The following is a 21,310-nucleotide window of genomic DNA, read 5'->3' as shown; positions in this document are numbered from 1 at the left end:
AAACAATAAAATTAAAAATAATAAACCAGCAATAAAAAAAATCAATAAAATAAAAACCACAAGCAATAAAAAAATCAATAAAATAATAAAACCAAGAAAATACATAAAATAATAAAAAAAAAAAACCAAGAAAATAATAAGAAAATCAATAAAATATAACCAGAAATAATAGAAAATTAATAAAAAAAATCAAGAAATAATAAAAAAAGTAATAAAATAAAATCAAGAATAATAGAAAATTAATAAAATAAAATAAGTATTTCATATTTTTAAAACAATTTAAAAACAAAAAAAGCAAGGCAAGACCACTGACTCAGCTTTCCTCCTCCTCCTCTCTCTGCCCCTAGTCTGCCCTTCAAGGAACCCTTCCTCTGGCCCCTCCTCCTCCTCCACCCCTGCTCCCACCTCCTTCTGCTTCCCCTCCTCCTCCTCCTCCTCCTCTTTATCAGTTTGGCGCTGGCGCGCGCACGTGGAAAAAAGCTGGGTAGGCGCGTGCGCGCCGCGGGGTGAGAAGCAAGCGGCGCGCGCAGGCAAGTGAGACGACAGGCGCAGCGCTGCTAGCTGGCCCTTGCTGAGGCTGGGCGCGCGCCGGGAGGAGCCCGTCCCCTTTGGCCAGTCGGCCATTGGCTGGCTGGCCCAAAGCAGGGGAAGCTCCTGTTGAGAGCCCCGTGCCACGCAGACAGGAAAGCCCTCTGGCCAGTGGCGGCAGGAGTGCGCGGGCGCGCCGGCGTGACTGCTGCATGAGGAGGAGAGGAAGGCGGAGCTGAGGAGGAGGTGGGTTGGGCGCTGCCCACGGTCCCACCACGCACAGGAAGAGCAGGAGAGGTGGTTGGCACCGTGGCCGGCCTCATTAGCGGCAGCGGCAATGGCCGGAGCGGACCCCCCCAAACCGGGGGAACAAGGCACGGGTGGGGGCCCCAAACCGGACCGTGACCGGGAGGGGCCCCCCGAAACCGTGAATGGCACAGGGCCGCCGGGTTATGGCAAGCTAACATAGGCCTAACAGACTTCTTGGGCAGGCAACATATCAGGAGATCTGATACTGTTCTCACAAGTGCTGGGTGATTGGTAATGGATGAAAATTGAAATAACTTGAATACCAACCCTTTTCAAACGTAAAGGTCAATTCTAGTCAGGCATCCCTCAGTTTTTAACAAAGCCTGACAAAGAAGCTCCTTTTTTACAAAGTCTTTTTATATACCTGCCAGCCCCATTTTTCTCCTGTATTCTATTAACTGGAAGTTTCTTTACAGCAGCATTGGCACTGAGAGGACAGTGAAAGGTGCTGAGGAGACACTAGGCTCTTGTGTCTGGTTGCAATGTCTGCAGTCAAAGCAATGCAATAAATAAAGCTTGAGCTTAGACAGAGTGGGATTCGCCTCAGATACCCTTGCGCTTAAGCAATGAGTGCTTTTTCAATAGTAGGAAGGTAAGTATCAGCTAAGGGGTGTCACTTTGTGCCTTGCCCTCCCTCCTCATCTAGCTGCTCACCTATTGACCCATTCAGTCAGGGCCGCCCCGTCCATATAGGCGACCTAGGCGGTCGCCTGGGCACAACAAGTTCAGGGGCGCAATTGCACTCCTATTCAAGGGTGCACGTATTGTGCGTGCTCACATTCTGGCAAAGCGCCCTCTCTGGCCTTTCCTGCAACTGCTGCTGTGCTGCTGCCAGGGAAAGGCAGAGGGCGCTTGTTGGGAGTGGAGCGCTGCAGCTCCAACCCCAGGTCTGAGGGCTTCTCCGCTGCCCGGTGCTCAGCTGGGCTAGAGCGTGTGTGTGTCCTGCTGTGGCGCGGTGTAGGGGGCCTCATGGCTGCGCTTGTTTGGGCGCGGCAGCAGCCGTGTAGAATGAGAATCCATAGCCTCTCTCGGGGGTGGGGGGCTCCCTGGCGCTGCCTGCCTTTGGGGCGGGCAGAGCCACGAGCAGGAGGAGGCCATAGGCCTCTCAAGGGGGTGGGGGTGGGGGTTGGGGTTTTCTTTCATCTTCTTCTTTTCTATCTTCTTTTCCTCTCCTCTTTCTTCCTTTCTCCTCTCTTTTCTCTCCTCTTCTTTTTTTCTTCGCCTTCCTCCTCCCCTCTTTATTTTTATCTCTTTCCTATTCTTCCTCTTTCTCTTCTCTTCATTTTTTTCTCCCCCCCCCTCTTTTCTTCTCTGCTGTTGTGTTGTGTCTGCCTCAGATCCTTTCCAACTTATGGCAACCACAGTTTCCTTGGCAAGTTTCTTCCAGGGTTGGGGGGTGGTTGCCTTACTTCCGGAGGCTGAGAGATGTGATTGCCCAAAACACCCAGTGCGCTTCTGGCCGAGCTGGATTGAACCCTGGTCTCACATTTTGCTGTCCATACTCAGCCCTACACAATGCAGACCGCCATGCTAAGTACAGTACTCATCTTATTTGTTTATTTTATTTGTTGTTTTGTACCTCAAGTATTTTCCCCTTATGGAGACCTAGCAAACTTATCCGGCTTTGTGGCAGTTTGTTCAGAGGAGGTTTGCCATGGCTTTTGCTGAGGAGGCTGAGAAGTGTGACTTGCGGTTGAGGTCACCCAATAGCAGGAAAATGACCCTGGTCTCCAGGTCAGTCTTCCACACAAAGCACATCCCAACTTCTATCCCGGACCAGGAAGATGTCAAAATGTCTCCATTTTGAGCATGCCTAAGAGCCTGCATTAATTTAGGTTTTGGAATGTATTAATTTTTTTTTTGTAGTTGTTCGTGCCTCCATTACAAATATGCCTACATTTGTGGGGGTAAATTTTTGTCCTACATTTTTTTTTACATTGCCGTTGGAGGTAGCAGTTTGGAACCCTGTGTGCTCCTCGTCAATGCAAATACTAATTCCAGCATTATGTGTTAAAGTCGTATAAAACAATATGATTCTCCAAATATGCAGCCTGAATAAAGTGATGCGATAGTGTTGTTCTACGTGGGCTTGATCTACAGGGGGACATCCAAGTCTTTTGTATCATATAGTCCAAAGGACCAACACTGCTTATTGCGACTTGATGTCCAAATATTTATGATATACTTTACAAGGCTGATATCAGTTTACCAGGACCCTGATGAAGACTTTAGCGAACGCGTTTGGTCTTTGTTCTTTTTCATTGTAGGGCTACTGTCTACCCTTTTAATTACCTTCTGGGGGTGTAAAGGAATATTTGCTTTGCCTGCACTCTGTATTTGACACCTCCTTATGTTTTGTTATACTATTTTGTTTAGTTCTCAACCTGACTTCTGGCAATACTAGCCTTGTTACGTGGGCGGGTATACAGGCCAGCCAGCCTGACTGTTACGGATTGCACATATTTGCTTTTTTTTCTTTTAGCTTCTATGTTACACACGTTTTAATAAAATACTGTGTTTTCATTTATCCCCCCTAGACTTTTTGTTACACTCCAGAGTCATGAGTCATGAATCATGAATCGGGGTTGGAAGACCCCAAGGGCATCCGTCAACCCCCTTCCCATGCAGGAATTCTCAATCAAAGCATCATTGACAGTGGCCATCCAGCTCTTTAAAGACTCAGGGAAGAGATCCACCGGTGTCATTGAGGGAATTGTTCCAGTCGAACAGCTTACTGTCAGGAAGTTCCTTCTAGTCCACACCAAAACACCCAAGCTATATCAACCTCCCTATCCAGCAAGAATTCAAAATTTTGAGCAGACTGATTTAATTGTTTTTATTAATGTTTTTGGCTTTGTTGGTTGTTCCCTTTTTTGAATGTCTACAATTTGTCCTAATTTTGTCGTACATCAGTCCTACATTTTCCTCATTTTGGGGGGTACGGGGGTGCCAAATATTTTCACTAGGTGGCCAAATACTAGAGCGGCCCTGCATACGCCGCTGAGGCCTCTGGAGCACCCTTCAGGGTTTGTCATGGCTGCCTTGAGAGTCACAAAGATCCTAAGAATTGCCCTCCTTTCAGTTGGGATGCCGCGGGATGGGGCGCGCTGCAGCACCTTGGAGGGCCTATTTAGGGTTGATGTGACTGGGGAGAATGGGGAAGGGAGGGGAAATCCTTTCTTTTTATTTTATTATTATTTTTATTTCTTGGTTTTATTTTATTAATTTTTTTATTTCTTGGTTTTATTTTATTAATTTTTATTATTTCGTGTTTTTTATTTTATTAATTTTCATTATTGCTTTTTTCCTCATTATTTTTATTTTTAAATATATACACCCCCGTCTTGATTTTAACTTTTTTTGTCTAGGAATAATGCCAAAATGTCCTCCATTTTGATCTTGCCTCAGAAACATGCATTTATATTAACATTTTTTAAAAATCATCAATTTTTTTCGCGTGTCCTCCATTTTTATAAAATTGTGTCCTACATTTGAAGATGTTGTCCTACATTTATCCTACATTTGTCCCTGTTTGGAGGTCCTGGCTTATGGCAACCCTAGGCCTATGGAGCACCTTGGCAGTGCTCACCCCCTCCAAATCTGTTTTGATTAATGACTACTTTGCCCCAACATTACAAGCCTTCCAGGTTTACTTTGATTTTTAACTGAGTTAGGATTCAACTTAGGGAATTCTGTTTATAGCACTATCTTGTTTTAAGTGTTAATTTTGATTTTCTCGTCGTTGTTCTTACTGTTTTCAATCATTTCATAATATTATGTTGGGCATTACGTTGGGAGAGTTTACCCTAAACATTATTAATCTTATAAATGAAATGAAACAATTAAAATGACTGACACAGAAAAGAGAGAAAAAAAACCTGATGATATTGTGATGTATTACACTATACTGTATATGAAAAAAGACCTAGGCTGTAATCCTCAACATGCTTGCAACCTGACCTCAAAAAAGTCTTCTTGGTTATTACGTCCTCTTAAATTTCAACATACTTTACTCCCAAGGAAGCATGCTTAGGGATTACAGGTTTACTTCAATGTATAAGCCACTAAAATCAATTGGCTGTACATGCTGTTCTTCAGACTGTGCTCTTAAAATTTAATAATGGCTTCATTATTAGTCATAATCATTGTCTCAGCTCCAATTTCCCCAATCTGTTTCCATGCAGTTGGGGGCTATAGGTGACTGGTCTATAGCCTGTACGGTGCTTTGCATAGTGGTTTATTCAGCTTAACAGGAGCCGGAAGAAGGTTGCTGTTGTTGCTATTCCCATTTTACAGAAACTGTGAAACTATTTGAAACTCAAAGTACATTTCTCTGAATCTAGCAGGATGTGAACCAAAGCATCCAAGACCCATGTTTAACATTTCAATATCCTCCTATAGTGGTGGGCAGCTGGAATGGATTTGGAGGCCAGTTTTCAGATCATGGGACTTTCCAAGGACTGCATAGCCTACCAAAAATGTTCCCAAAAAACAAAAGCAGAAATGGACAGAAATTCACTTTTGGGATTTTTTTTTAAAAAAAGGAGGGTCTTTCTAATGTCAAATAGTGCAGTCAAATTGGGTTATGAACATACATATTTTAAAAGCAAATTGCTGCTCTTCGAGGCTTCTAGAAGAGATTTACCTTTAGTAGGCGCTAAAACAGAGTACTCTAGGAGGCAAGGGACATAAAAATGGTCTGTGTGGAGCCACATGTAGCCTTACGTTATGGGCTGCATGTAGGCTGCAATTGCCCACCTCCACTACACTAGACAATTCTGCTTTGGTGTTAACAAATTCTGCAGCTGAAATGATCATGTGAAATTATAACCCTCCTGCATGTTTTGGAAATACTAACAGACTCACCTGGGATCATTCTTTAAAAGGAAGGGTGTTGGAAGAATATTCATAAATAATTAAAAACAAAGAAGAGACTTCTTATTTTCTGTCAACAACAATTGTTCAACCCAAAGAAGGGAACACAACTGATGGAAATGCATTTGAAATATGATGCTGCATAAGAATCCTACAGATACCTACAGATGCTAAAAAAAACAAAGACAAATGAATGGGTCCTAGAACAAATCAAGTCTGAACTCTCCCTACAAGCCAAGATGACTAAATTGAGATTGTTTTGCTTTGGCCACATCATGAGAAGATATCACTCACTAGAAAAAACAAAAATGCTTTCTGAGACAGAAGGCAGCAGGAAAAGAGGAAGACTTGAACTCCAGATGGATAGACTCAACCAAGGAAGCCACAGCCCTGAAGCTGCAAGACTTGAATAGGGCTGTCAATCATAAAGCGACTTGGAGATCTCTCATTCATGAACTTGCCATAAGTCAAAGTTGACTTGATGGCACGTAACAACAAAAAAAATGCACAGCAGAATATGGGGGTGTGTGTGTGAAATAGGTAGCTGAATTTTAGAGTTCAGTGTGCCAAACATGTTGCAATTAATAGCTATTACAAATGGCCTTCTTCAAAGATAAATTCACAAAAGATACATCTTTCAATCATTACTTCTAACTACAGTCGGACCTTCTTACACACGGATTTTTTATACATGGATTCAAGCATCCACAGTTTGAAAATGTTCAAAAAAAAGTATAAATTTCAAATATCAAACTTGATTTTCCATTTTATAAGGGACATCATTTTGCTATGTCATTATATTTAATGGGACTTGAGTATCCACGGATTTTGTTATACATGGGGGATCTTGGAACCAAACCCCAGCGTATAACAAGGGTCCACTGTATAACAGACCGAAATGCAACCATCCTCATATGTAGTATTTATTAATATTCTTTGGGGAACAGCAACAAAATATGATGATGCTTACTTGTGAAACTTCCTAGATACCCAGTTGTTAGGATTAGATAGCAAAGCAGGGCTGGCCAAGACTTTTTGCTGCATGAGATGAAGGACAAGATCGCATACATGTGCTCATATACCCATTCTACAACAAAAGCCAACTGGACTGATGGAGCAGCATCCTCTGTTGTACCCAAGGTCAACAAGCTACCCTTCAGGACACAAGCCAGCACACACAGTCTGACCTCCAACATGTCACTGCTGCTCCCCAGTCTTCTAGCATCTGTCACCTGAAATGATCACCTCAGTCTGACCAATGCTAAGGCAGGCCCTGATCACAAATCTGCCCCAATGTAACAATTCTTACATAATTATCTAGCATTTGAGAGTCCCAGAAGACAATGTTTTAGAGGAATTCTGTCTAAGTTTTAAAGTTTTCTTCAGATGCTCAAGTAGGTACATATTTGAACTTTAGAACCATTGTGCCCGAAATATCTAAGAGAGTTAAGAAATTTTCTTTGTAGCCAAGAATTCTTGTTGAGCGATAAATATATTTTAAATAGACAAATAAGCATGAAAAAAGGCTGCGAAGAATGGTCCAGTTTTATTTCAGTGCTAATAATTTCACCATGCCTGATTCTACTCAGCATAGAATTTTGGGGTTAAGAAAATACCACTGTGTCTTTCTCAGTGTAGAGAGCCAGTCTGATGTACAACCAGGTTTCTAGAAGACCAGGGTTCGAATCCCCACTCAGCCACAGAAACCCACCAGGATGACCTTGGGCAAGTCACACACTCCCAGGCTCAAAGGAGGGGAAAGGAAAAACCCCTCTGAACAAATTGCACCAGGAAAACCCAATGATGGGGTCACTATAAGAAATGACTTGAATGCACACATTAACTCTCTCAGGGTCTAAGATGGCTACATGTGGGTAAGTCCAAGTGGCACAGGTAAGTTGTACTCATATATTAACAAACTGGGCCAGTCCCACACTTAAGCAAAGTGAACTGACCATGGGCAGCACATCCGGGGTAACAGTAGAGCACTGTATCTTTATGGCCAGGGAGGGAGATCTATTTGTGGGGCTCTGTGTCTCAGGTTCCAAAATAACTTGTCTTGCCTTAGCTTCATGGCATGGGCAGTGGTGGATGTTTGAAGAATTTGCTTATTCTGTCTCATGCAAGAAAATGTCTTTATCTGGCCATCTTGTTTCTGTGGTTAGGGTTCCTATTTTGCAAATTCTGCTCACCTCCAATTCTTCACCAACTTTTCACAAATGTAGCCAAACAGTGTAGATTTAAAATGGTGAACAGCTACTCATAATATTCATGATGGCCAAATTTCTGTCTAAATTGTTTTGATGTCATTGCACCTCAATTAAACTTCAGTATGGTGCAGAATACAGTAGCTCCTGTAACACAAGAAGCTGCTCAGGTTTCACAGATTTTGTTGCAAAATATATCTGCATTTTTAACATAAATTATACTGACCAGACAGCAGTGTATTCTATCCAGATGAAACATGTTGGAAATATGCCCACCAGAAACCATGAATCCAGAAATACATTTTAATGAACACAAATGTCTTCCATTAGACCTTAAATAATTAACATTTGTAGGGGGAATAGCAGTTGCAGACCATGACTCTCGGGTTGCATTCTTGCATTCCCTCACTGATCTCCTAATAGCCATTTACATGAAAGGGAAGAAAAGTGGAAGAAGTCTGAAACTAGAGAGACCAGCTGACCCACTCTTCCCATTTAATCAAGGCCAGTAATGTACTAATATTATATGTAAACGAAGAAGTTATGGGGCTCAACTGCCAGAGAGTTATACTCTTTGACCTAGAAGCATATTTATTGATTCGAGTTGCACCACTTTTGTAATTATTTGCTGGCAAAGGAAAGGCACTCTGCACATGATTAAAGGCAATATCACCTCATATATCTGGCACGAGATGTATATCTCAAAATGGGTTTGGCTATCACACTGGGGCAAAATTTCAGCATTAAAGAGAGATTAAAGTGCATTTAAAGCAGTCCGCAAATAAAGTGAAAATGGTGAGTAATTGCACAGATTATTATCACATGCAATTGTGCAAATAAAGTGATATTGGAAATGCATTGTTGCTGAAATCCCGAAAGTAAAAAGATGTGTGTTAATGCTTCTTTGTGACCACTTTAATGGCAGATTTTGTGCAATGTTGTGTGAAATCATTTTGCATAATTATGTGATTTATCAGGGATATCCATGGGATAAACTCCCAATCTCCTTTGTGTGATAAACTCCTAAGACATAATGAGCTCTACTTCAACAAAGCTCCAAGTCAGACCTTACTTTTAATGAAAGTGCTTCTGGTGACGTCTGTGACTTTGGAAAACAAATCCATTCAATTACCCATGAGTCCCAGATCACCTGCAGGCAGGCTCCCCACTCGCAAGTCTGCAGCCTCAGTTACTAGAATCCTGCCTACTCTTCCCAAGAGATCCAAGGATGAGTGGGAGACATGTCTGGCCCTAGCCATCCCACATGATGTGCCTACATACATTTATCACAATCTTAAACTTGCTTAAATTTTCTGACTTCCCCTATATTAAATAATAGCTAACAAGGCCAATGCGATTTTAGGCTGCATAAATAGACGTGTAGTGTCTAGATCAAGAGAAGCAATAGTGCCACTGTATTCTGCTTTGGTCAGGCCCCACCTGGAATATTGTGTCCAGTTCTGGGCACCACAAGAAGGATGTTGAAAAACTGGAGCGTATCCAAAGAAGGGTGACTAAAATGGTGAAGGGTCTGGAAACCACGCCCTATGAGGAACGACTTAGGGAGCTGGGGATGTTTAGCCTGGAGAAGATTAAGAGGTGATATAATAGCCCTGTTAAATATTTGAAGGGATGTCATATTGAGGAGGGAGCAAGCTTGTTTTCTGCTGCTCCGGAGAACAGGACCCAGAACAATGGATGCAAGCTACAGGAAAAGAGATTCCACCTCAACATTAGGAGGAACATCCTGACAGTAAGGGCTGTTCGACAGTGGAACACACTCCCTCAGAGTGTAGTGGAGTCTCCTTCCTTGGAGGTCTTTAAGCAGAGGCTGGATGGCCATCTGTCGGGGATGCTTTGACTGAGAGTTCCTGCATGGCAGGGGTTGGACTGGATGGCCCTTGTGGTCTCTTCCAACTCTATGATTCTATGACTATGATTATCTTACAATTATATCTAAATCCCGCAGTTCCTCCTATGAGAACAAAATGGTGCCCATGGCACTTCTCCTAGCCATTTTACAGTTACAACAACCCTGTGGGGTAGTTCAGCCTGAGAGGGAAGGACTGGCCTGAGGTGATCCAAGGAGTTTCGCAGCTCACAATGGCCTGGAAATGGATCTCCCAAGTTACAGCCTGATGTTCTAACTGCTCCACCATTCTGCCTTTTGTGTTTTTGTGTGGCACAATAAGACTGAGCTGCCGCACCACCATAAACTTCAGCATGCATGTCTGCTTCTTGGCTTCCAACCAAGGAACTCTGGGAGCTGGCCTGTGATGGGGAGACCACCAACAAATTGCAATCAACTTTCTCCTAAAAACCTATAAACTTTTGAAAGTCTTTCTGGGAAATCCTGACAAAATGATGCCAAACTGATTTCAATGTGCAGTTCAGTTGTGGCTAAAACTCCCTTGCTGGGCAAAATGGCTGGCAGCTGAGTATTCAGCACTCCCTGTAGGACTGGCCTGCAGGGCATTCATCTGTGCAGACTGTCCTGGAATAGGGCACAAGTGCAGAAATAAACAGATAGCAAAGGGGGGGAGAAAGTCACAGGGAAATCTGTGGAAGAACCTGCATTGTTTTTAAGCAATATCCCAACAAAAAAAAGCTGCGTTATGATTGGGTCTCTCTCTCTCTCCTTCTTTTCCTGAAAGGACTTCATTCCCACTGCTGGTTCAGGTTTCCACCTGAATGATAAGCTAGTTTATTACTATGATGGATCAAGACCATGCAAACTCTGCATACAATCCACTATGAAGTTTCCTGCAGTAGCTCTTTGGGAATAAATGGGAGCTGTCCTGTCAGTGGGAACTATGAGGCATGGCTAGCGGGATCCAAGTAGGAAGCGCCCCTCTTCTTCCCCATTTAATGCCCCCCAACTCTTACATACAGTACATTGCAACATTACATGACAAATTGTTTTCCCACTTTAAGGACCGCCAGAACTTGTGTGCCCTCTAAGTACATATAATAGGTAAGATGGATGTAAAAAAAGAGCTGCACTACCAAAACTCCTTTATGTATATCTTTTGCCAGAAAGACTCTCATGTTTTTAATCATGCAAATGCTGTAATTACATTTTAAAACAGAACAGCATTTTAAAACAAACACTACAGTAGACACAGAGGTGTCCCTGAACATTTTCTGCCCGTCTTATCTTCCACTCCTCTGCAACACAGAGAGAGAGACTTTTAAGAAACCTTCTTTTTTAGCTCTACTAACATTCCCCTAGTTTGTGGTGGAGAAATTACTAATGGATTTGCTTATTTATCCTTTCCCCTATCATTAGCCCCAACTAAAGTAAAAAATGAAAAGAGTCTGGGCAATGCTAAACTCTTCTTTAAGAAACAGAGATCAGGACACTTTGTTATGTCTCGGTTTGAGATGGAGGGGGAAGGCAAATTGAGAATCTAAATAAATAGATGCATTGCATTCATACATGCCCATGGTTTTCTGGAACTCTCTTTCCTATGCACACTCCCTGTGCGAGCTTCTTTTGAAAACATCAAATTATCTGGACCAAAAGCAGAGCCACAGATCAGGAATGCAAAGAATAAAAGGGGAAGGTTAAACTTCCCCTAAAGCAGTATCCCGCCTTGAATCCCACTGAGGGAGAAAGGTGGGATATAATATAAATCCTTGAAATAAATAATACATCAATAAAATACACCTCCCCCCCCCCCCCCTCGACACACACGCACTCCTTCCTTATCCTCCCTTAGGGGAATCCGCCATTATTCCAAGAACTAGCTCCGTTTTCCTATTGACAGGTTTTTGTCTCGCACCAATCCAGGATTATCCATCATGTGAAGTTTTATTCCCTCTCATCCCCAGGAGCCAAAAGATGGGAAGGAAGGGCCGGGCGAGGCGGGGGCAGGGAAGATGCAAAAGGGAAGCAGAGCAGAGTCGCCTCGGAAGGCAAAACAAGAGAGAGTACGGCTGCATCCACACTGCAGAAATATCCCGCTTTGACAGCACTTTAACAGCCCCGGCTCCATGCTGTGGAATTCTGGAAATTGTAGTTTGTTGTGGCCCCAGAGCATGGAGCCGAGGCAGTTAGTGGTGTCAAATTGGGTTGTTTCTGCCGTGTGGATGCAGCCAGTGAGCGAGAGAGAGAGCATGCTTTACGCTTGTTTCCTTCTCCAAAGTCCCCCCCTCTCTCCTCATTCAGAGTAACATCTTGTTCTCATTTTCGAGTCCCTTTCTGGAATCCCGTGTTATGACTCCAGCCTAGCGAGGACCTCCCTGCCTGGCAGGAGCACGAAGCCTTGAGAAAACCTTTCTTCCACACACAGAGAGGGATCCTGGCCCAACTTCCAAGCGGGGAATTGGAGACAGCCGGCCGAGAGGGGGACCCCAGCGCGACCCGAGAGCTCCTCGCCGCCGCCAACTTTGCCAAGAGAAGCGGGCGAGGCGAGGCGCTTTGGGGGGTGTCCCAGGGGAGAGGAGGCCCCGCGATCTCGGTCCTCCTCTCCTCAAAGCTTTGGAGAAACTTATGGAGTGGAGGCCAACAACTCCCCCCGCATCCCACCCAAAGGCAGGGTCGGTCCTTGGCTTTCCTTTCCTTTCCATACATCTGAGGAAGTCGACTCAAGTCTCAGGCTGCCAACTTCTTTCCTTCCGTTACAAGAGACTCGTCCTCCTCCAAGGTGCAACTTGGAGGGAAACTTGCCTTACCTTTTCCGAGGGCTCTTCGTTTTCACTTTTTGCGGGAGGGAGGGGGAAAGAAAAAAGGATATGGGTTGCAGACCATCCGCAGGCACCAGCTCCGGGGCCGGCTGTGTTGGCTCAGGTAGAAGAAGACGACGGGGGCCAAGGCCGGGTAAGGGAGCGCCTCGCCCTCCGAGGAATCCCCCCCGCCGCCGCCGCCGCCTCCTCCGCTGCTGCTGGGCTCCCTCTCCTTGGGCTCCCCAGGGCCGGAGCGACCCCCATCCCCGGAGAGATCATTGAGGCGGGCGGCGGGCTTGGAGTTGCTCCCTTCCTCCTCTTCTTCCTCCTGGTTCTCCTGCGGCTCCTCTGCTTCGGGCTCTTCCCGGGCTCCGCGCCGTACATCCTCGTCCATTCTCTGGCCGGCTGAGCAGGAAGGAAGGAAGGGAGAAGGAGGAAGGAAGGAAGGGGACCCACAAGAGAGGAGACCCCGCAGGCGTTAGGAGAAAGAGGCTACTGGGCTGGCCCTGGAGCCGATGCCGGGGAGGGAGGCAGGGGCCATGGGCGCAAATGGCAGGGAGGGGAGGGGGCTTCAGAAGGGCTCCCGCCTGGACGGCTGAAGGGACCCCTCTCCCCCCATGAGACCGCTGGCTCCGAAAGCTCGGGAAGGTGTGCTTTTGGGGGGGAAGATGGGAGGAGGAAAGTCCCGGTTTAGCGAGGACGAGGGCGGACTCCGGCCCCCCGAGGTTCCCGCGGGGTCCTCCGCTCTCCAGCTCCCCGGTGCATCCCTGAAGGAGAAGCTCAAGAGGAGCAGCAGCAGCAGGAGGCGGCGGCGGTGGCTCTGGAGGCGCTCCCGGGGTTCAAGTCCGCTCTGCTCTCCGCGGCGGCCGCTGCCTCAGCCTGAGCCTCCCCGCTGGGTCCGTTGTCTTTTTGGGGGGAGTCCGGAGCTGAGAGGATCCTGGGCGTCTCTCGGGGAGGATGGGCTCCTCCCGTCCTGAAGGGCGGGCCGCCAAGATGCTGAGGGTGAAGCCTTCCTTTTTCTGGAAGGGAAGCCCCCTGAAAGGTTTTCTATCTGAGGTGAAGCCCCCCAAAAGCCGCCTTCTTTGGAGGCGAAACCTCCCAAAGCTTTTCTATTTGAGGTGAAGCCCCCAAATGCCTATGTTTGGGGGAGTGAAGCTCCCCAAAACCTTTCTTTTTGAGGTGAAGCTCCCCAAAGCCTATGTTTGAAGCCCCTCAAAGCCTTTCTTTTGGAGGGGAAGCCCCCCCCCCCAACCTTTCCTCTTTTTTTGGGAGGTGGTGGCTCCTGCTCCGAAGCTGCAGAAAGGATGGCGGCGGCGGCGGCGGCGGCTCCTGCTCCTGGCTGCCTCCTCTCTGCCGCCGGACGGGAGAAGCGGCGAGCGCTAAAGCTGAGCACCGCACACAGCTGGATCCCTCACTCCAACTTCAAGCCGGAGCTCCGCCTCGGAGCCGCAGCAGCAGCAGCAGCAGCCAATCCGGGCTGGGTTTGGCATCCTCGGGCTTCCCTCATTGGCCGCTGGAGGTAGCAATAAGGAGGGAGGGGTGGAGAAGAAGCGGGGCTCGAGCCACAGCTGGAAGGGCGCGCGGCGGCGGCTGGAGCTGTGCTGGGCTCCCTCCTTTTTCGGGTGGGTCCCCCGGTGTCCGCGCGGGGCGTGATGGAGAGCCAATGGGGGGCGAAGACGGGGCAGACCCTCTCCTCGGATTGGCTTCGGGGATGGAGAGGACCGCCGCCAAGTTCCCTCGTGGAGAGTCTTTTTCCTTTTTTCCTGGCTTCCCTTTGAAGATGCGGAATGAGGACTTTGGGGGTTTTGTTTTGGTTCTTTCCTTTCCCGCCTTCTCATCTCAGATTTTGGGGCTGAACCTGATGGAGTCGGGACAGAGCAGTAAAAGCTGGGCAGCGGGAGCAGGAGGAGCTTTCAGGGCTGGCGGAGGGAGTGGGGGGCAAAGGAAACGGGGGCCAAGCGAGGAGGAAGGCAACCAGGGCAGCAAGTGCCGGTGGGAACCACGGGGAGCCAGCCCTGGGCCTTGCCCGCTTGGGGAGAGGGAGGGAGGGAGGGGGCTCCGCATTCAACCCTCCCGCCCCCAGGAGGACCAGGGCCTGGGGTGAGGAGAAGAGGGAAGAGGGCGCTGGAGCGGCGGGAACTGAGGCGGGAAGGCCAGAGGGAGCTGACCAGGCACGTCCTCCTCGTCCAGGACCTGTCCTACATTTCCCACACTTCTGTCCAGGAGGAATTCCAAAATCTCCTCCATGTGGAGCAGGGCTAAGAAGCATGAATTTACCATTATGACAAGTGTTAGGTTCTTTGTGGGTTTTTCGAGCTATGTGGCCCTGTTCTGGAACAGTTTATTCCTGACGTTTCGCCAGCATCTGTGGCTGGCATCTTCAGAGAATAGTCTGTGTGTGTGTGTGTGTATCCCCAACTCTCTTCCGTGCCAGCATTCTCTGAAGATGCCAGCCACAGATGCTGGCGAAACGTCAAGAATAAACTCTTCTAGAACAGGGCCACACAGTCCAAAAAACCCACAAAAAAGTTATGGAAGCCTTCGACTTCACAAGTTAAGTGTTGCTTAGGCATGTCCTCCATTTTTTTTTTCTGGAGGGCCCTCCATTTTGCGGTGCCTCGTCCTCCTCTGCGGTTGTGAGGCCCTCTCGTCACCTTGGGCCAGAGGGACCCTCCGCCCGTAGCGCAGCCATTCCCTTCTTCCAGGGAAGAAGAGACTTGGCCAGGCTTTTCTTCCACACACACACCGTCCCAAGGTGGGAGAAAGTCGGGTCAAAGCCGCTGAGGGAAATTAGGAGCGTAACTCTCTTGTGTGTCTTTCTTTCTGCGCGGGAGAACTGAGGGGACAAAAGTCTGAGGCAGCCTCCTTCGTGGTCTCTGTTCCCTCGCCCCTGGCTGCTTGGCCAAAACACGGAGGACTCCCAGGCTCTTCTTCGAGTGAGGCTTCCACGGAGTCGGAAACCTAGAAGAGAGGCCCCAAGGAAGAGAAGGAGGCCAAGTTCTCAGGGCGAGGGCGGCGGCGGGGGTGGCCCACCTTTCTGACAAAGGTGGCACTGAGTGAAGTGAAAGAGCCCACCTGGTCATTTTCAGCCCCCCCCCCCCCCCCACACACACACCTTGTCCAGTACATGACTCCCTGCCTGCCCCTTTCAGCCTCGCTGTGGCTTGGCCTCATGTGACACCACATGAACTACCACCGCTCCAGGCTGTGGAATTCTGGGGATTATTTATTTATTTATTTATTTTATTAGAGTACTTCTATCCCGCCCTTCAGCCCCAAAAGCTATCAGAGCGGCTTACAATTATTATTTTTAATTAGACGGTTCCTTGCCCTCAAGCTTATAATTTTTGTTGGGGCACCAGAGCAACGGATCTAGGAGTCTAGTGGACCACAAGTTGAACATTAGTCAACAGTGTCATGCAGCAGCTGAAGAGGCCAATGTGATTCTAAGCAGCATCAACAAAAGTACAGTATAGTGTCCGATCGAGAGAAATAAAAGTGCTACTCTATTCTACTTTGGTCAGATCTCACCTACAAAACTGTGTCCAGTTCTGGGCATCATAATTCAGAAAGGATGTTGAGAAGCTAGAACACATCCAGAGGAGGGCAACCAAAATGGTGAATGGTCTGGAAACCATGCCTTATGAGGAGAGGTTTAGGGAGCTGGGGATGTTTAGTCTGGAGAAGAGACAGTTATAGGTGACATGATAGTCTAGTTTAAATATTTGAAATAATGTCATATTGAAGATGGAGCAAGCTTATTTTCTGCTGCTCTAGAGACTAGGACCTGGAGCAATGGATGCAAGCTACAGGAAAAGAGATTCCACCTCAACATTAGGAGAAACTTCCTGACAGTAACAGCTGTCACTCCCTTGAAGGCTGATGGAATCTCCTTCTTTGGATGTCTTTAAGCAGAGGCTGGATGTCCATCTGTCAGGGGTACTTTGATTGTGAGTTCCTGCATAGCATGTGGTTGGACTGGATGGCCCTTGTCTCTTCCAACTCTATATGATTTGATGAAACTGGATTATTGCTGCAGTAAGGATGCAGCCACTGTCCTGTCTACAGAGTCAGGGAGCAGCACTGCAGTGACAAGGGCAGGCCTTGGTCTCCAGGGAAACCTCCTCCTCCTGTCCAAGCAGGTCAATCGAAAACCCAGAACATCCCATGCAGGTGGTCCATGCCAGTCCAAACATGAAAGTGGTGCCTGACAGCATCTATAGTGGCTTGTTAGACAATGACTCTGGTGATCAGGGTTCAATTCACCACTCTCGGCCATGGAAACCCACTGGGTGATCTTAGGCGAGTCATAAATCTCAGCCCCAGAAAACTCCATGATAGTTCACTTTAGGGTCTCCATAAGTTGAAAACTACTTGAAGGCACACAACAACAAATATGAATGAAAAAAACAGTCATGCTGTAGTGGTTTGAGTGTTGGACTCTAGAAGACCAGGGTTCAAAAATATGGTGGCTTGCACAAAATGGTACCCTGTTCGCCTCTCTCTCTCTCTGACACACACACAATGGGGAGTGCTGTAGTGTAGGGGCCAGGGATTGTAGGGATACAGCATCAGGCCTTTGGGATTAGCAGAAAGAATGATGTCACCGAGCCACCTCCACAACACACCAATTTCCCTATTCCCTTCAAGTTTAGCAGCACTCCTTGTGGTACGAAGCTGTCTTATGTAATATAAAATACAGTTGGTCTTCCATGTCCATGGATTCTTTATCCATGAATTCAGCCATCCACATCTTGAAAATATTCAATATGTGTGTGTGTGTGTATAAATTCAAAAAAGCAAACTTTAATTTTTCCATTTTATATAGGGAACACCAATTTACTATGCTATTATATTTATTGGAACTTGAGTATCCACAAATTTGGGTACCTGGAGGGGTCCTGGAACCAAACCCCAGTGGATGCCAAGGGCCTACTGTATTTCATGGTGTCCTGGTTTGAATAGCCAGTTGAAACCTTGGTAGAGACAAAAACTGCTGTTGAACATTTATGGGCTCTGCATAGAGACATGTCAGTGTGGACTGTCATGATGAATTTCTGCCCTTTAACATTTACTTCAACTGGCCAAGAATGAAACCACCTCTACTATAATGCGGTGGAAAACATATACAGTATTTGTTTCATATACTTCCAGTGTTGCATAGTGATTACAATGGTAAGACTTGAGAAGTCTGGATGAAGTCAGGGAAGCCATGAATTCAAGTCCTCTCCTTACCCATAAAGCTTGCTGGATGACTTATGATCAGTTGCTGTCAATGTGATCTATCTCACTAGGTTGTTTTGCAGATAAAATGGAGGAGGGGAAAAACAATGTAAATGACTTTAAATTCTTTGAAGTGTGGGGGGGCGGCGGATATAAATTTCGCATCATTTTGCATCATTAGGAGTATGGAGATTATCCAGAGGGTAGAGACAAGAATAACAGGCAGCAGCTATTGTACAGAGTAGAGGGCATAATGATAAACTCTGAACTGCAGGAACTTCTTGTGACAGTTCTCATAGCCACAACCCAAAGGAAAATCTCTAGAAATTCAAACTAGTTCTAGCCATCTTAATTGCAAAGTTTATGGGCTGTAATTGGCCATTCAAGAACAATCCACCCTTCAAATCCTTTGGATCTGAATAAGGACAGCTCATTACAATACCACTGTTACTGGAAAAATCCACTTTCTTCCTCTGCTATCATGGGGATTGCAGCTAAACTCAGAATAAGGAAGCCTGGGCTGATGGCTGATAAGGAGTGGTGTGAATATTGTTGTGCCTGGCTCTTCACCCAGATGAGCCGTAGCCTCAATTCACTGCCCTTGCTTGATGTTCTTTCCTCCATGGCTTCTCTGCATTTTGCTGTGGGCTCCCTTCTCTGACTCTTTAAAAACAGAGAAAAACAGCTGAACTAAGCAAATATGTGAGCAAAGGAGGGAATGCCATGTAAGGGTGTTTAGGGAGGGCACAAAGATAGGCAGATGGTGGCTTTAGGAAAGAGAATTGATAAGGGGGGAAGAGCCTAGAGGTATGAAAATCAAACAAGGAATAAGCTGGTCACTTAGCTGATGGGTTTCTGATGTCTGGACAGCCAGGCGAGAGACAGAAAGCAAAATGAACCATGGATTGAGCACTATCAGCAATACAGAGGAAAGGATTTAACAACATTAGGTGGTGAGGCAATGAAGTCTAAACCTTGACATCTCACCTAAACTATAGCTGGAGCTCCTTTTCAACTCTGCTACTTTGCAGGGCAGCCCCTGGTTCTTTGTTCCCCAGCGGCAGAATTCATCAGACCAGGGGTGGGCAACTTGTGCCCCCCTCCAGGGTTTGGGATTACAGCATCTACCATTCCCTTTAATTGGCAATGCAGGCTAAGGCTGATGCAGTTCAATCAGTGGCAGCCCAAGCTCTCCTAACACTGCAGATGGAAGGAAAGGTGACACTAAATACACCAGAGTCATTGTCATTGCTGCCCCCTTACTTTGCTCCACCTTCCCCTTTGCCTCTCTCTTCCTCACTTCCCTGACTTGCTGTTTCCACTCATTTCTTATAGAGATAGTAACTCTGAACATACAGAGCATTTGCAACTACTTTCCACAAAGCCAGTCCTCCTTCCACAAAAAAAGAAAGAAAAGAAAAGAAAAAGCCAGGTTCGCTGTGGGTGAGATGGCCCTTAAAATGGATCACCTGTGTTGCTTTAATCTCTGTTTTGGAAAAGTCCTTTTCCAGAAGATTGTACTGGATGAAAAATGATGAGCAATGTGTGAACATGCAGAACAAAGAGGAGGGGAAATAGCAGTAGTGTGGTTTCTCCCCAGGTTAGTTTTTTAGGGTGGGACAGATAAGAGCTGACTTTTGTGGATTTCAAAAACTGAGCTACTGACAGCTTTCTGTGTCAATTGCCTTCCTCTCTTTCTGCTTTGTGTTTGTGCCCCTGTGTATAGTTGCTTCCTGGCCTGGTTAAAAACTGGTCCTTCTCTGTCAAGCAGCTGCTGAGGGCAGCACATGGACATTCCTCCCCTTAACTTAACATTCTCTTTGGACTTTCCTCTTTTGTCAGATATGCAGAATCCAGCCTAGTTTGGCCATGGAGCTTGGCCAATGAAATATAACATTCTGTCTCCAACTGGCCACAGCACTACTAGCTTTGGACACAACATCTGGTTGGCTTCCAGCACAGGGATGCAGTGAAGGGGGGACTGGATTGATGGATGGATGAAAAGTTCCCCTTGGAGCTCCTCTCTCTCTCTCTCTCTCTCTCTCTCTTTCTTTTCTTTTTCTTTCTGGAAGTAAGAAAATTCTCTAGATGGTTTCAGTCAGAATATCAAATAAAAAGTGGGGAGAAGGGAATTAGAGTGGCTTTGACAGCTGCCAAAATATTAAAACTCAATTAACTATGCCGCTCATTGGAGTTTTGAAAGTTGAAAGACTCAGCCTTCAAAGGCCGGATATTCAAATGCTGAGTTACTCAGTTAACCAACTGGAATTGGATTCTTCATACTTAACTACCAGATTATCAGAAACAGGATGAGTTTTCTTCTTGTTGCTTTTAAAAACCTACATTCAGATTGATTAAATGTGACTTCTAATTCCAAAAGCCTCTAGTTCAGGCTGAAGTCGATGCTTACTAGTTCATATTTCATTTCATTTCTCCCTAAAAGCCTTCAAAGTATGACAAACCCAAAATAAACAAAAACAAAAGTGTGGCTGAATAGAAGCATAGCTCAAATTCTGGTTTCCAAAGTAAGAATTGGTTGTGATCCATGGATCAAATAGTTTGACAGTGGATATGGCTACGGCTACAGCCTAAGAAGACAAACTCTGGGTGCATTCCAGGGACACACCTCAGTCTGGAGAGAGCCAGGGCCCTGGAGTGCCAACCCATCAGGGCAACCACAGGCTGCCTTCTCCACCCTCCTGTCCCTGCCATTGAAGGACACGGAGAGAATGAGGAACGTGGTAGCAGTGACCATGATAGCTCTTCTTAATCTACCAGCCGTAACTCCTGCATGTTGCCATGAGAGGACTCCAGGGCAATCATAGAATCATAGAGTTAGAAGAGACCGCAAGGGCCATCCAGTCCAATTCCCTGCCATGCAGGAACTCTCAATCAAAGCATCCCTGACAGATGGCCATCCAGCCTCTGTTTAAAGACCTACAAAGAGGGAGATTCCACTACACTCTGAGGGAGTGTGTTCCACTGTCGAACAGCCCTTATTGTCAGGAAGTTCCTCCTAATATTGAGGTGGAATCTCTCTTCCTGTAGCTTGCATCCATTTTTACGGGTCCTGTTCTCTGAAGCAGCAGAAAACAAGCTTGCTCCCTCCTCAATATGACATCCCTTCAAATATTTACAGGGCTATCATATCACCTCTTAACCTTCTTTTCTCAAGGCTAAACATCCCCACTCCCTAAGTTGTTCCTCATAGGACATGGACATAGGACATAGACCCTTCACCATTTTAGTCACCCTCCTTTGGACACGCTCCAGTTTCTCAATGTCCTTTTTGAATTGTGGTGCCCAGAACTGGACACAATATTCCAGGTGGCGCCTGACCAAAGCAGAATACAGTGGCACTATTACTTCTCTTGATCTAGACACTATACTTTTATTGATGTAGCTTAAAATTGCATTGGCCTTTTTAGCTGCCACATTGCACTGTTGACTCATGTTCAACTTGTGGTCTACTTGGACTCCCAGATCCCTTTCACACCTGG

At 46.3% G+C, this 21,310-nt stretch overlaps 1 protein-coding gene across 1 annotated transcript in view; it reads right to left on the bottom strand.

Annotated features, from left to right (window-relative positions):
• Window positions 1-13,902, bottom strand: part of CACNA1G (calcium voltage-gated channel subunit alpha1 G) — a 539,836-nt gene extending 525,934 nt beyond the window's left edge. The window contains 1 exon segment of the mRNA XM_042449813.1: window positions 12,659-13,902. Within this exon segment, the coding sequence (XP_042305747.1) occupies window positions 12,659-12,981 (323 nt within the window). The 5' untranslated portion in view covers window positions 12,982-13,902.
• Between the last annotated feature and the right edge of the window lie 7,408 nt (window positions 13,903-21,310).

Source organism: Sceloporus undulatus, chromosome 2 (genome assembly GCF_019175285.1).
Source record: "Sceloporus undulatus isolate JIND9_A2432 ecotype Alabama chromosome 2, SceUnd_v1.1, whole genome shotgun sequence".
Classification (NCBI taxonomy): Eukaryota; Metazoa; Chordata; class Lepidosauria; order Squamata; family Phrynosomatidae; genus Sceloporus; species Sceloporus undulatus.
The sequence above is the reverse complement of the archived record's forward strand: the minus strand, read 5'-3'. Positions and strand labels throughout refer to the sequence as shown.